Source organism: Balaenoptera acutorostrata, chromosome 20, assembly GCF_949987535.1.
Source record: "Balaenoptera acutorostrata chromosome 20, mBalAcu1.1, whole genome shotgun sequence".
NCBI classification, from domain to species: domain Eukaryota; kingdom Metazoa; phylum Chordata; class Mammalia; order Artiodactyla; family Balaenopteridae; genus Balaenoptera; species Balaenoptera acutorostrata.
Genome location: NC_080083.1, coordinates 43,229,070 through 43,245,440, shown reverse-complemented (window position 1 = coordinate 43,245,440; position 16,371 = coordinate 43,229,070). Strand labels below are relative to the sequence as shown.

Here is a 16,371-nt window from a genome sequence, read left to right as displayed (position 1 = left end):
ATTTACAGTTACATCAAAAAGAATAAAATATGTAGGAATAAATCTAATCAAAGTGGTGAAAGACCTGTACTCTGAAAACTATAAGACATTGATGAAAGAAACTGAAGATGACACAAATAAATGGAAAGATATACTGTGTTCATGGACTGGAAGAATTAATATTATTAAAATGTCTGTACTGAAAGTGAGGGGATGGAAAAAGATATTCCATGCAAATGAAAATCAAAAGAAAGTTGGAGTAGCAATTCTCATATCAGACAAAACAGACTTCACTCTTCACTCTTCACTTTGACTTCACTCAAAATAGACAAATCAACAGAATTAAAAATGAAAAAGAAGTAATAACTGACACTGCAGAAATACAAAGGATCATGAGAGATTACTACAAGCGACTATATGCCAATAAAATGGACAACCTGAAAGAAATGGACAAATTCTTAGAAAGGTACAACCTTCCAAGACTGAACCAGGAAGAAATAGAAAATATAAACAGAACAATCACAAACACTGAAATTGAAACTGTGATTAAAAATCTTCCAAAAAACAAAAGCCCAGAACCAGATGGATTCACAGGCAAATTCTATCAAACATTTAGAGAAGAGCTAACACCTATCCTTCTCAAACTCTTCCAAAGTATAGCAGAGGGAGGAACACTCCCAAACTCATTCTACGAGGCCACCATCACCCTGATACCAAAACCAGACAAAGATGTCAGAAAAAGAGGAAACTACAGGCCAGTATCACTGATGAACATAAATGCAAAATTCCTCAACAAAATACTAGCAAACAGAATCCAACAGCACATTAAAAGGATCATACAGCATGATCAAGTGGGGTTTATTGCAGGACTGCAAGGATTCATCAATATACGCAAATCAATCAATATGATAAACCATATTAACAAATTGAAGGATAAAAACCATATGATTATCTCAATAAATGCAGAAAAAGCTTTGGACAAAATTAAACACCCATTTATGATAAAAACTCTCCAGAAAGTAGGCATAGAGGGAACTTACCTCAACATAATAAAGGCCATATATGACAAACCCACAGCCATCATCGTTCTCAATGGTGAAAAACTGAAACCATTTCCTCTAAGATCAGGAACAAGACAAGGTTGTCCACTCTCGCCACCATTATTCAACATAGTTTTGGAAGTTTTAGCCACAGCAATCAGAGAAGAAAATGAAATAAAAGGAATCCAAATCAGAAAAGAAGAAGTAAAGTTGTCACTCTTTGCAGATGACATGATACTCTCCATAAAGAATCCTAAAGATGCTACCAGAAAACTACTAGAGCTAATCAATCAATTTGGTAGAGTAGCAGGATACAAAATTAGAGAGGGGTGGGATAGGGAGGCTGGGAGGGAGACACAAGAGGGAGGAGATATGGGGATATATGTATATGTATAGCTGATACACTTTGTTATAAAGCAGAAATTAACACACCATTGTAAAACAATTATACTCCAATAAAGATGTTAAAGAAACAAACAATAAAACAAAAAAACACTTCTATATGACTGTGACTCATAATTGACTGGAAAACCAAGTCCTAAAGCGATTTGCCAAAAATTAGCTGGAATCTGTGTGTAGAAGACAACTTTGAAGCATGTCATTGTATCATTCTGCTCCAATTTTTTAAATTATTCTCCATACTTTATAGTGATATTTTATGTATAACTATAGAGAGAACATGGTTCCAATCCCATAATTGCTAATAACCAACTGTGATTTCAAGCATGTTTCTAAGGCTCAGTTTACTCATCTGTAAAATGGATTTAATTTGCAGCATTGTTAGGAAGATTAATTAAGATAAGCTCCTAGTATTTTGCTTAACCCATAGTTGAGTTCAGTAGATGTGAGCTATACTAGTTTCCCATTCCTGCTGTCACAAATGACCTCAAATTTAGTGGTGTAAAACAAAAATGTATTATTGTAAAGTTCTATAAGTCAGAAGTCTGACACAGGTCTAAAATCAAGAATTTACTCTCACTGGGTTAAAATCAAGGTATGGAGTTGCATTTCTATGCACTAGCAATGAACAATCTGAAAAAGAAATTAGAAGGAAAATTATATTTCCAACAGCATCAAAAGGAATAAAAAACTTAGGAATAAACATAACCAAGGAGGCAAAAGACTTGCACACTGAAAAACTGCAAAACATTGCCAAAAGAAACTAAGGAAGACATATGTAAATGGAAAGACATCCCATGTTTATGGATTGGAAGATTTAATGTTGTTATGATAACAATATTGCTCAAAGCAATCTACAGATTCAATGCAATCTCTATAAAAATCTCAGTGATGTTTTTTGCAAAATGGATCATAGACCTAAACATCAGAGCTAAAATGATAAAACTCTTAGAAGAACACATAGGGGAAAATCTTCATGACATTGGATTTGGCACTGATTTCTTGGTGATGACACCAAAAGCACAGATAACAAAAGGAAAAATAGGTAAAATGAACTTTACAAAAATTAAAAACTTTAATTTCAAGAGAATGAAAAGAGTGAAAAGGCAACCCACAGAATGGGAGAATATTTTCAAATCATATATCTAATAAGGGATTAATATCCAGAATTTATAAAGAACTCCTACAACTTAAAAAAAAAAAAACAAACCAGAAAATGAGTATTGGGGAGAGATTGCAATCCTTGTACATTGCTTGTGGGAATGTTAAATGGTTCAGCCACAGTGGAAAACAGTATGGAGGTTACTCAAAAAACATAGAATTACCATATGATTCAGTAATTCCACATCTAGGTACATAAACACACACACACACACAAAAATTGAAAGCAGGGATTTGAACAGAAGACGTATGTACACCAATGTTGATAGCAGCATGTCGCAATAACCAAAAGGTGGAAATAACCCAAAATATCCATCAATGATGAATGAACAAACAAAATGCATTATATATGTACAATGGAATATTGTTAAATCTTTAAAAGAACTAAATTCTGATACATGCTACGACATGGATGAACCTGGAAAACATTATACAATGAAAAAAGCCAGACCCTAAAGGACAAATAATATACAATTCCATTTCTTTATACAAGGTACCCAGAATAGTCAAATTCATATAGACAGAAAATAGAATAGAGGTTACCAGGGGCTCAGGGCAGGGGGGTTTAGGGAGTTATTGTTTAATGAGTTCAGAGTTTCCGTTTGAGATGATGAAAACGTTCTAGGGGTGGGTAGAGGCGATGGTTGCACCACAATGTGAATATACTTCATGCTACTGAATTGTACACTAAAAATGGATAAAATGGTAAATTTATGTTACATATATTTTACCCAAATTTTGAAAAATCAGGGTGTTGGCAAGACTGTGTTCCTTTCTGGAAACTCTTCATTAGAGTTAAAGAAAGATACCCATTCTTGATGAACACTGATATCACTTTCAGTACTCTGAGATTTCCTGCAGCACCAGCCTGAGCATTCACAGTGCCAGGGACTAGGTTTATAATAGCCCTACTTGGGGACTAGTTTTATCCCTTTTAAGAAATTATAAATAACTTGCAGCCAGGACTGTGTCTTTCATTATGTGCCTCTCCCCTCCCCACCATCCAGGGTCTTTACAGAGCAGGTATCCAACAGGCACTGGTTGGATTGAATAGAGGAAGGCGGAAGTATTAAAGGAAAAGTTGGTGGGTTCTCTGAGCCCCAGATCCGGGGAGGGGAAGTGAGCGGCTGGAGCCCAGGCTGATAATGATCCCCAGGAAGGAGATCAGAAGGAAGGAGGAAGTCCTGGGCACAGTAGGCAAGCCAGATGTTCCCTTTGCTGCATGGTCCTGAGGCTGCCTGAACGACCAGTAACCCAGATAATACAGGGCTGGACTTAAAACTTCCTGCTGAGAAAAGATGAGCTTTCCAGAGCCTCTTTCCAGCCCCCAGCTCATGCCTCCTCACTTTAGATTTGGATAAAATCGGCTCTAGGAGATGTCCTGGTCAAGAGGGGTGAGGAAGAAAATCCAGGAACGGCCAAAGGGAGATGAAGCCACATAGCAGCTGCCCTACCCTCTTTCCTGCCATCCTGCCTCACCTGTGGGGTCAGGATGCCAGGCCAGCCATCTGCCTGCCAGGCTCTCATATCCAAGAGTGAGGCTATTATAGGGCTCTGCTTTCAAGTGGCCCTTTTATAAAGTGCTCAAGTGATGGTCATGGTGAGACAAATGAATACCAGTGAGAAAGGCATCTGCTTTGCCAAGGAAATCAAGTTTATTAGGAGGTTACAAGGGAAAGCTCATGGCACGTGGGAGGGTCCTCTGGGCTAGCTAAGAAGAAATGGTCTCCAGTGAAGTAAAAGGTAGGCAGGGAATTATCTGGAGTAGGTTGGGTGAGTATCTTGACCACCTCCCTGGGGCAGCTCCAGCCATGCAGTTGTGTTTTCTGGCCCATTTGGTGGAATGAACCAGGGCCAGGTCAAAGCTCTGGAACACTGGGCCCTCCCTCCTTGCTCTTCTGGCAACCACTGGACTCTAGCACACGTAGGAGTTGCAGGGCCCACAGTTGGGGTGGGGGACACAGGTAGAGAAGCGGGTAGCAGGAGCACAGGGGGTGCAGGCACTGGAGACACAGGGCATGATGGTCTTGACACATGCATTGGTCGTGGCGCAGGGGTTGCAGGGCAGCCTGGAGAAAAAGAATGATATGGAAAGCGAATTGAGGGTGGCTTGTAATATACACCAGGGAGACCTCAAGAGTGGACTGCTCTCTGGGACTTGGCCTGACCTGTAACAGAGAAGGTCACAGGCTCACCTGCTGCGAAGCTCACTATCAATGCTAATGGTCTCCCTGTCATATCATGTCAAAAGTGCCGGACAGAGGCTCAGAAACTCCGGTCTCAGCTCCCAGCAATGTCCATTCCTAGCTGGTGACCTTAGAGAAGTCGCTTGCCTTCTCCAGGCCCCAGTCCCTTCACCTACAGAATGAAGAGAATACTGATCCTGCCTGCCTGACGGTAACAGGGCAGATAAGGTAGCATGTGGAAATGTAACTTCTACACAATACGGTATTGTTAAGATATAAGAAATATCACTGATCACATATCAGTGTCATCAGAGTAGAATGCAAAGAGTTGACTGTGCAATTTCAGTCTGCACATCACACAATTCCTGCCATTTTATGTTTTAATGATGGCCACATTGTTTTCTGAGTTCTGTCTGAGCATGTCTGGTGTGAAGGCATAATTTCCTCTCCAAGGTATGCAATCTTTGCCTGGAGTCCAACTGAAAAGTGCGCCTATATGTGCATAGCTTCTCCAAACACCGGCAGCTGAGTACTCACTTGCAGTCCTCGCTCTCCAGCAGCCCCCGGTACGTGTTGATCTCACCCTCCAGCCGGGCCCGGACATCCAGCAGCACCCGGTACTCCTGGTTCTGCCGCTCCAGGTCCCTCCTGATCTCCGCCAGCTGGGCCTCCACCTTGCCAATCAGGCACTGCACCTGGGCCAGCTGGGAGCTGTAGCGGGCCTCTATCTCCGTCAGGGTGTTCTCCAGAGAGTCTCTCTGTCGTGGGGAAGGGAAGGAAGGTCACAGGGCTGCTCCTGAAAGGGCTTCTCCACAGGATCCAAAGAAGTCACAAGCTCCAAGAGTTAAGGAGAGGAGGGCCCAAAGGCCAGCCCGGTGCCTCTGACTCCCAACCTGCCCTTCTCACCAGGAGTCTGAACGATACCCACCAGGTTGTGCTGGGCCTGCAGCTCCACCTCCAAGGCATGGACCGTGCGTCTCAGCTCAGTGATCTCCAGCTGGTAGGACTGCAGCTGCTCCGAGCTGGACACCACCTGCCCATTCAGCTCCTCGGTCTGAAACACCAAAGGGGAGAAGGCAGGATCAGACCCTGTCTGAAGGGCCCTGAGGGGCCGAGGGGCCTGAGCGGCCACGTGCCGAGATGCCCACCTGCCTGGTGAACCATTCCTCCACGTCCCTGCGGTTGCTCTCCACCAGGGCCTCGTACTGACACCTGGTCTCGTTGAGCACGCGGTTCAGGTCCTCGGTGGGGGCGGCGTCCACCTCCACGTTGAGGCGGTCTCCAAGCTGGCTCCGCAGGGAGTTGACTTCCTGTGGATGTAGAAAACGCAAGAGTGACTATCCTCAATAAAAAGTGGACCCAAAGAAATGGCACTGCTTGTCAAAGTCCTGTTTGTCTATTTCCTCGGAAAAGAAACTTTTAGTGGAGTGGCTATGACAACAGAAGGCCAAGTGGTCTGCGTTCCATGTGTTCGGCTCCTTCCCACCATGACTGTGTCATGGCACTTGGATTCAAAAAAAATTCCCAAGGATTTGCTTGGGGGCCACTCAAGGATGGATGAATGCCTAACTTGCCCAGTTTGCAGATTGGCTGCAGATGACCTCATAAGAAAAAGAATTGGTTCTATGATTTCAGATTGTATATCACAGCATTTTTGCCATCAAGTAAGATCTTGTCATAGCCCCTCCCAGGAGAGAGAAGGAACCCCAGGTCATTTGTCATCAAGACTTTGAAAAAGTGGAGACTCCAGTTCACCAGGATTGATATTTTGGCTTTGAGGGCAAAGAGAAATGGCTTTGCATGGCATGATTAGAGCAATGCTGGGACTCCTCCTACAACTCAGTAACCAATCACAAGCCCATGGAGGTGCCCTGGGAAACTCAAGTGAGGCACCAGTTCTGAGTGAAAGACAGCTTATCTGGGAACATGGATAGGTTTCATGTCTCAATGTTTTCTTTTATCCTGAAGTTTTGGTGTTTTTGAAGGAAATTTAGAAGATTCTTATTCCTGATTCTGCCACCCCAAATCACTAAAGCCACCCTCAGCCTGAGGCTGAGTCAGGTTTCTTCATTTCTCATTTCTGGTCTCACCTCCTCGTGGTTGCTCTTGAGGCAGGTCAGCTCCTCCTTCAGGGACTCCACCTGGACCTCCAGGTCAGACTTGCACAGGGTCAGCTCGTCCAGGATCCTACGCAGGCCATTTATGTCCGACTCCACCAGCTGCCGCAAGCCCAGCTCCATCTCATACCTGCACAAGGATAGGGTCAGAGAGGTTACTGGTAGACCTTGAAGACTGACAAGAATGATCTTGGATAACCCCATTCACCTCTTCTTCCCTCTTTCGGCAATGAGTGGACCCAAGAGGCAGAGGGTTCTGGAGGCTCAGTCAAGACCCAATATTGATTCAAAAATTGATTTGAGTCCTCATCCACTTTTGTGACTTCTTTCTTGGTTCCCCCCAATCCTCTGCAGAATCCTTCACAATTGATGGATTGAACTGCTGTTCGGTAAGCTATGGAAATCCCTTTTCTTTTACTAGAGATTGAGCAAAAGGAGCAGACCCGTGTAAACTCTGAACAACTCACTTGGTCCTGAAGTCATCTGCGGCCAGCTTGGCATTGTCAATCTGCACTACCAGCCTAGTGTTCTCTGCCTTGGTGCAAAGGATCTGGGGAATGAGAGGTTACTAAGTGAGGATTGAAAATAAATATGAAACCATCGACTTCTTTAAAAATGCTTAAAAAGCCATTTTGAAGGTAAAAGGAGGAAGAAAGAATCACGATGGCATAGATGCAAGAAACATAGCTCTCTCCCACAGATTGAGAATCCTAGCAAACTTCCCCTGCTTAGAGATGACAACAAGGCCCCTCACCTTCTGCTGGAGCTCCTCGATGGTCCGGAAGTAGGACTGGTAGTTGGGGCACACAAGGGGGTCTTGTTGCTGGCTCCGCTCCCGGATGCGGCTCTCCAGCTCCGCGTTCTCCCGCTCCAGCTGGCGCACCTTCTCCAGGTAGCTGGCCAGCCGGCCGTTCAGGAACTGCATGGTCTCCTTCTCGTTGCCGTTGAAGGAGCCCTCGCAGGACCAGCTGCTGTTGCCCACGTTGGCGGGGATGTTGCAGGCCCCGGGCAAGGTGGAGCCGTGGCAGCTGGGGGGCACACAGGGCCGGGAGAAGCAGCTAGAGCGGCAGCTCAGGCTGGGCAGAGAGCAGCTGTAAGGCATGGTGATGGAGGGAGTGAGGTGACCGGCTGAAGACAGAGTCCAAGTTCTGCAAGGAGCTTTGGAGTCTTCTGCATCTGGGGAGCATTTATACCCCATCCCCAGAGGGTGTGGACACAGTACGTAATGTCTTTTTTCTTTTTACTTCCTCACTGCTTTTCAAATGCCCTTCCCTTCAATCTGTTATTGGCCTTCCTCAGAAGAGTCCCTTGTCCCATAAATTTTTTTACTTGGCTTCTTGTTAAGTCAGGACTCCTCTTCAGGCTAGGCACCCCTGAAATCAGAGTCCTGTGGTAGACCTTCAAAGAGGCCACACGGTCTAGCCCAAGTATCTGCCCTTGTTAATTGGGAGTCAGTCCATCTAATGACATTCTTTCGTGGCACGTGATCTGGTAAAACCATAATCAGACTCATCTCCTGACACACCTGGCATTTCCAGGGAGGGACGAAGATTGAATCAAGGAACAAGTTGCATTAAGGGGCAGCAGTAACCTCCCTTTCCATCTGCTTTGAGAGAAGAATCCTTCAATGATTTAGCACCCCAAGCCTTGAAGACTTGAGCTGGATAAGGATTGACTTGGGGGCCATGGCCAAGAAGGATGGACAGCTGTTTGTGTAATGTTACCTGCCTATCACTAAAAAGGACTGTAATGGGAAAAGAATGTAAAATAAGAGTGGATATATGTGTATATATAACATATATGTGTATGTATATGTATGAGAGTCACTTTGATGTAGAGCAGAAACTAACACAACATTGTATATCAACTATACTCCAATAAAAACTGATTTTGAAAATAAATAAAAATTTTTAAAAAGGACTGTAGAGGAATTTTAAAGATAGAGGCTTTGATAATTAGTTTGAGAACAAGGAAGATTCTGAAAGAAGAGATCATTTAGAAAGAAGGCTGAAAAAATGCAAGCTGAGAGATCCAGACAAATGCATTGAAACTATCTAAGGAACGTATCTGGAGGCAGGTGTGAGAAAGGAATAAGGCAGAGCTTGCCAAACTTTTCCAATGAGGTATCCGTAGCATTAGAACAAAGTGAGCGGTAATTGGAAAAGTCAGGAGATAGCACAAAGGAGCCTCCTCAAGCATGAAAACATCGTGTTGGCTTTAACATAAAATGTTTTAAAATTCCCAGTTAGACTTTCTAACGTTTTGCCCAATCCTCCAAGTATAATTGACACACCAGGAAGATGCCCCGTATCCTCTCCTAGGCTCCCACCATCAGCCTTACTGTGTTACATGCAATCTAGTTTAAGAACCAAAGGTTGAAAAATACCAAGGGGTGGGGCGGGGTGGTGGTCATGCCATTGAATCCAAGGACCTGGGCACCCTGGAGAGAAAATGAGGGGACACAGCTTAGGCAGGGGATTTTGCAAGACAAGCTTGGAGTCATTTAGGGTTGATTTGGGAGGTGAAGGAAGGCACCAGAAGGTCTGAGGAAGGGGTGACCAAAGTTCTGAACATACAGAAGTTGCATCATTACAGGCACCACTAGGTACCACCTGCACCCTGGGGAGCAGCACCCCAAACTCCGCTGCGGCTTTGGCTCCTGCCATAGGCAGTTTTATTGACAACTTATTGGAGTCCTTCTCCCCATCAAGCTTTCATGATAGTGTTCACGTGGTGCTCTGTTTAAGTCTTGGATGAAAGGTCCTTCATCCACCCTCTCCAACACCATTATCGCTGCTTATTATAACGCCATTCAGACCAAAAGCTCCAGACTTATAATAAAATCAAAATCTCTTTGTTTTCCTCCAAGGCAGTTAAAGGGGGAGAAATAGGTGGGCAGGCATCACTGAGACTTCCCGGAGAAAGGACACGAGGCTAGGAGCTCCTGTCTCACTCATCCGGGCTTGGGACAAATGGAAAACCCTGTGAATCAGACCGATGGGCATTCGCTCCTAGGGAACAGCACAGGTCTCCTGCTTCCCAACTCTTGTCGGCCTGCTCCAAAGCACTGGCTTTCCAGCAAGTCTCTGTTTCCGCAGTCCTGCCTTCCTCCCCACCAGGGAGCACAGACTATATACCAGCAGCGTCCTCCAAGCTCTGCGGTCTTATCTACTGATTGGCCAGTGTAGCATCATGGAGGCTTTAAGCAAAGGAGAATGTTTAGGTTCTAAGTATGAGAAGATTCAAGGATTGGGTCGACAAAAAAGCAAAAAGAGACTTTGCATACAATGCAGAGAGAGCAGAGAAATGGGGAGAGATGGAAACAGGGAGAGGTGTGTTTAATAAGAGAGAGAAGGATACAAAGAAGAGGCAAGGAGGAAACCTGGAAGGAATCCTCAGAACCACGCCAAGCCATGCTGATCAGACAAAACTAGCCCATCTTCAAGTGAGGGAACCTGCAGCGTGGAAAACTGAGAAGTAGCCAAGACAACCTGAATAGATGCACAGAAGAGTGGTTCACCCTGCTGAGTGTCCTGCAAGATGTAAATGAAGACTCAGAAAAGATCTACAGACATGGGACCACAGCTTCTGAGGCCTCAGACAGAAATGACATTGTTCCAAGATGTCCAGACCAGAGCATTGCCTCCACAATCCGGTCTGAGATTTGTTCGTGGCTGAGAAATGCACTGCTGTCTACACCCGGGCTGCAAAATGTCAAAAAGGGGCACTGCTACCTGTTCCTGAATGATAAGAGTGTGGGGAGGAGAAAGGAAGAAAGGAAGAAGGGTAGTCTGGCCAGCACGGCTTCAGGTCACGGCCAATTGGCAACCACACAGAAGACGCAACAAGGAACAGGTTACACCTGTCACCTGCTGGCTTCTCCTGGAGATTCCTTTTTTCCCTGCAGAAGGTGAATGGCCCAAGAATTCAGGAGCCAGAGAGCAGATGAAATGGCTGGTAAGTAAACATAATGCTACCATCCCTTGTAAATCTAGCTTCTCTCTTGCAATGTTTTCAAAATATCAATAGGCTTGAGTCAACTTGCTTCTTGAATTAGTGGGGAAGATGGGACCGTGGGGAAGATGGGACCATGTGGTTATAAGGTCTCCATGGCCTCACTCATATTAAGAGTAGACTTCAGGTACTCTCTTGATTTCTTAATTGAAATACTTGCAAATTTGATTCATTCAGAGAGAAATTGAGCAGACAAGGGACTATCAAATCCACTTTTCAGTTTTTTCAAAATACATCTAATGAGCAACTTCTCCATGCTGGGCATGGGACAAAATTGAAACAGAAGAATCACAGTTCCCTTAGTAGACTATATGTTTATGAACAACTCAGGCTAAAATGGGTCTCCAAAATATATGAGAAATAACAAGAAGATAAGGAAGTGAGATATTTAAAAGGTATGAGATGGACGTTTGGAAATATGTTTGTATTTAATGTAATTAGAAAACTGTATATATGACATTAAGGGCAGCAATCATTTGTTGAATTTCTACCAAGCGCCTGGCATAGTTCCAGGACAGCAGGATGGGGGGATGGGGGCTGGGGGTGGATGGGGAGGGGGATACTGGTAGGGGAGAGGAAGATGACATGCTCTCAGTCCTGCTGAGCAGACAGCCTTGTGCACTAACTCTAACGCAAAGTAATATACTTGAGCCCTTCACCTCCCCTCTGAAGAAAAATAATTCCTTCCTTCCCCCCTCCCACTTTTCCCACACCCATCCCTGCCCCAAACTCCAGTCAGGCCATTTCAAACCAGTTCATGATTCTCAGCCAGGAGGTGAGGGATGAGGCCATTTCAGATTATCTCCCTGTCCCCCAAAGGAGATTTATTCGTGATTCCACTCTCTAGGTGACTCAGAGGTAGGATTCAAACAACTGATCTCCTTAGAATCCTAATCCCTCTAAGAATCTTTTCTTCAACCAAGCCTGGTAATGAGTTATTTTGATACTGGTTCTTGCTGCTTTGGAGGCCACAGGGTGGTGGCCCTTCAGCATCCCCGTAGGATCTGTGGTCGTTAAGATGAGTTTCAAAGCAGGTGAAAGAGGCTTCCAGGGTTGGGGTGTGGGGCAGCAGAAAGAAAAGAGGCAATGCTAAGTCAAACAAGTGAAAGAGTTTCCTCTTTCTAGAAAAGGGAATGAGACTAGTGGAGAGAAATGGAGGTGACGAGTGACCCTGCTGGTGAGTAGACACAGTCCCCCACCCTCAGGATCAGAGAGAGCTAATGGGGGTAGTAGAGACATCTTGGTGGAGGGCCTTGGAGCCAATGTGAATGACCAAGGCTCGTGTTTAGGATGTCCGAAAACCAGGGGTGGGAGAAGGGGTCAGGGAGATAAGGGAGATTTGGGTACAAAAACTAGCCTAAAGGGGGTGCCTCCGCTGAGGAAGGCCAGGAGATAACCAAAGGCCAGAAGCTCAGCCTGCAATGTGGCTGGGTGGGGAGGACATTACAGGGTGGGAGGAAACACCAGAAAGATTATCCTCGGGGAGATTCCCGGGCCCTGCAAAATCCATCTCAACCACCTCGCGCCAGCCTAGGAGAGTGGGTCTGAACGGGCAGTTTTATCCAGCAAAGTCCTTAGCAGTTTGGTGCAGGTAAAGGGCAATGGGCCGGGAATGAGAAGACTTGGGCTTGAGTGAGACCAGCTGTGAGACTGGGGGGGCGGAGTTCGTCTCACCTCCCTAACCTTGAACTTTTTCCGCTGCAAAATGGGGATTGTGAAGTCTGTTCTGTCTCTCTCAGGGTTTGGGGGTAGGGGCTCAAATTGGATAACACATATGAAAGGGCTTTGTAAATGGTGAAATGATGAACACACATAAGGGGTTCCGACTATTTCTCGTCTTCTCTTCCTCAGTGGACAAAGTGGTCATAGTAATGACAGAGGGTGGACTGACCTTCTTTGCTGATTCCCCACCATTAAAATTGCCAGGGTCGGGCTTCCCTGGTGGCGCAGTGGTTGAGAATCTGCCTGCCAATGCAGGGGACACGGGTTCGAGCCCTGGTCTGGGAAGATCCCACGTGCCGCGGAGCGGCTGGGCCCATGAGCCACAATTACTGAGCCTGCGCGTCTGGAGCCTGTGCTCCACAACAAGAGAGGCTGCGACAGTGACAGGCCCGCGCACCGCGATGAAGAGTGGCCCCTATTTGCCGCAACTAGAGAAAGCCCTTGCACAGAAACGAAGACCCAACACAGCCATAAATAAATAAATAAACAAATACTTAAAAAAAAAAAAAATTGCCAGGGTCCATTGACATATATACACTGCCAAATGTAAAAGAGATAGCTAGTGGGAAGCAGCCGCATAGCACAGGGAGATCAGCTCGGTGCTTTGTGACCACCTAGAGGGGTGGGATAAGGAGGGTGGGAGGGAGGCTCAAGAGGGAGGGGATATGGGGATATACGTATGCATATGGCTGATTTAGTTTGTTATACAGCAGAAACTGACAACATTGTAAAGCAATTATACTCCAATAAAGATGTTAAAAAATAAATAAATAAAATAAAATATTATTGAGATTTTTTTTTAAAATTGCCAGGTCCTCGTGCTATTTTCAGATACCATAGAACGTTCATTCTTTGCACCACCCTTTATGGCATAAATTCTCAGACATGAAAGAATTCCCTGGCATAAACACTCTCTTATTTCATGCAAGGGAAAAGAATCAAAATGTTGGGGGTGATTATGGTTCTGTCATCCTACTGACACAGTCTGAGACTTGGCCTCTGTAAAGCACAGTGGTTGAAAGAACAGTTGCTAGAGGCAGACTACCTGGATCTGAACCCAGGCTTCCCCATCTAGTAGCTGTGTGAACTTAGGCACGTTACTTAACTTTTCTGAGCCTTGAGTCCTCATCTGCAAAATGGAGATAACAATAACATTGGCTTCATCGGATTGCTGTAAGGATTAGATGAGTATATGTATATAAGCTTATCCCTAACTTAGATCAGCGCCTGGCTCATAGTAAGAGCTCAATGAGTGTGAGCGTCCATGACAATGATGACGAAGCTATGTGATGCTGATGGTGGTGATGATGAAAAGGATAATTGTGGTGGCGGTGATGGTAGTGACGATGGTAATGATGGATTGTTTGGTTTCCGGGGAAGCTCTTCACACCTCCCCAAGCACAATCATCCCCTTTACCCAGCATTTCTTCCCAGGAACGCAAGCCACTTCACACATACACGCACACACACACACAAACAGTGTCTCATCAAAGCTAATATTTTAATTACAGATGACAGTCAGGGCATTGGATATGAACTTAAGAAACACAGGTCAATCATCCTGGGGCCCCACTGACTCATTTCATGTCACCAGGAGAATCCCTCCATCACCGAATGACTCACCTTCTCTCCCTCTCCTTACATGAGAAGAACATGGTGGTGCAAGAATAAATGGCTTTATTTTGTTAGACAGCTTTGAACTTGTTGGATGAAAGGAGCTGTTTAAGTACAAAGGAAGAGGTGAAGGTGTTTGGGCCAGGTGCTAAATTAAGACTGATCAAGATTGCTCTTTCTTATTGGGACCTACTCTTGGGTAAGTACCTTAGGGATGCATCGCCTGTACCCAGACACATTTACGCTTGGGAAAAAGAGCAGAGGCACAGTGGAGGGGAAGGGAGGAAAGGGTAGACAGCCTCTGACCTTCCAGAGCTTCCTATGATGGAAGTCTTGATGGCTCTTAAGCAAATCAGTTCTGTCTACGCAGACGGTGGCCAACAGGTAGGATTCTGGGCTTGAGAGCAGTTGGAGGTACAGCAACCAAGGCCTGACTTAAGCTCTCTCCACCCCGGGACTTGGGACTGTTGTCACTCCCACATCAGGACGGGCTGGACTCAACAACCATCAGCTGGACTTTGTAAATTTCTCAGCAAGCTACTCTGATTCAGAGAGTTCATGGAGTAGAGAAGGAAGACAAGAACCAGCTGCTAGAGTCAGTGTGTTAGCTCCACTTATAGTTTCACTGATTAATAAGACCCAGAAAGAAGAGAGTCATCAAATTTGGAGGCTAGAAGACCCCTACAACCATCTCATCCAGCTCCATCAGCTGCCTGAGCGACCTTCTCAACGTCCCCACCAGGTGGTTATAAAGGCCCTCCTTGAATGCCTCCAGTGATGGGGAACTCACTGCTTGGTCAGCTCTCATGCTGGTTTCTGAAGACATGCTGTTCTCATCCATGGCTGCCTAAATATGGAGCTTCTGGTTCATGTGGCAATTGACTGCAAGTTCCAAGCTGGGCAGCTGCCAGAAGGACTTGCCAGTGAAGCCTGTGGGGGAGATTTGGGTGGGTGAGTTTGATTGGCCTTTTCTAGACTGATGGTGTGACCGGCTCAGCAATTACCATCATTTAACATATTCAGCACTATCTCAATGGGATCAAGAGTTCCTCACCCATGAGATCAGGAGAGTAAGGCCCATCTCTTCTGCAGTGGGTCTGGCCATTCGGGATCTTACGTCACAAATAAACCCCCCTTACACTGTGATTCTTTTTTTTTTTTTTTTTTTTTAATTTATTTTTGGCTGTGTTGGGTCTTCGTCTCTGTGCGAGGGCTTTCTCTAGTTGCGGCAAGCGGGGGCCACTCTTCATCGCGGTGCACGGGCCTCTCACTGTCGCGGCCTCTCTTGTTGCGGAGCACAGACTCCAGACGCGCAGGCTCAGTAGTTGTGGCTCACGGGCCCAGTTGCTCCGCAGCATGTGGGATCTTCCCAGACCAGGGCTCGAACCCGTGTCCCCTGCATTAGCAGGCAGATTCTCAACCACTGTGCCACCAGGGAAGCCCCACTGTGATTCTTAAACTTGAGTGTGCATGGAATCACCTGGAAGCCTCCATGAAACAGACTGCTTATTAAGAAAGTCTGGGGTGGGGCCCAAGAATTTGCATTTCCAACATGTTCCCAGGGGATGCTGGTATTACTGGATGGAGGACCACACTTTTAGAACAACCACCCTAAACCTTCTCATGTTGAATTTTTTGCCCCTTCAAAGCTTTCAAAGTATGGGCTTTGGATCTACTGCAAAGAAACTGGGGTTCAAGCCTTGATTCAGCCCCCAGCTGAAAATAGTAACAGCCGCTCCCTCTTTGCAGGGTTTTTGTGGGACCCTGTGTCACCGTGTCTATAAAGCCCCAACACGGTGCCTTGCTCATAATGGGCATGTGATCACAAAAGCTTACCTTAAGTAGAGTATTCTAGGGGGACCAGGCAGAACCTCTGACCTGAGTTTTTCCTTTGCACAAGGACCAGATGGCTTCATCCAGATTAAAGGGGGATTTTATGTAGTCTGAACGAGTCTGTATTTTAAAAGCTCTGTGAATCTGGCTCTAAACAGGCTTGGTCAGGTCAAGAGCTGGGTATCCCTCATCTGTGCCATTTTGCTGCAGTTCCACTTTTAACCACGGTCCTCACTGGCTTTGCCATCTTCCAGAACCACTCTGGTGAGTGAGCCACAACCCCTGCGTCTACAGGAATGGTTGCAT

At 45.6% G+C, this 16,371-nt stretch overlaps 1 protein-coding gene across 1 annotated transcript; it reads right to left on the bottom strand.

Moving 5' to 3' along the window:
- Positions 1-5,298: 5,298 nt before the first annotated feature.
- LOC103015851 (keratin, type I cuticular Ha1) lies at positions 5,299-7,984 on the bottom strand. The gene is made up of 6 exons (XM_007177614.2): positions 7,637-7,984; positions 7,350-7,432; positions 6,856-7,012; positions 5,914-6,075; positions 5,694-5,819; positions 5,299-5,523 (listed from the first exon to the last, which is right to left on the bottom strand). Exons 1-6 carry the CDS (start codon positions 7,982-7,984, stop codon positions 5,299-5,301), a joined length of 1,101 nt encoding a protein of 366 aa, XP_007177676.2.
- Positions 7,985-16,371: the final 8,387 nt, after the last annotated feature.

What these genes read in the sequence shown, in the direction of transcription:
- LOC103015851 (XM_007177614.2), bottom strand. Translation starts at nt 7,984, where the DNA reads ATGCCTTACAGCTGCTCTCTGCCCAGCCTGAGCTGCCGCTCTAGCTGC. An exon ending in GCAGATGACTTCAGGACCAA is followed by an intron (nt 7,013 to 7,349) that starts GTGAGTTGTTCA and finishes ATCCTTGTGCAG; the next exon opens with GTATGAGATGGAGCTGGGCT. An exon ending in TCAAGAGCAACCACGAGGAG is followed by an intron (nt 6,076 to 6,855) that starts GTGAGACCAGAA and finishes CTACATCCACAG; the next exon opens with GAAGTCAACTCCCTGCGGAG.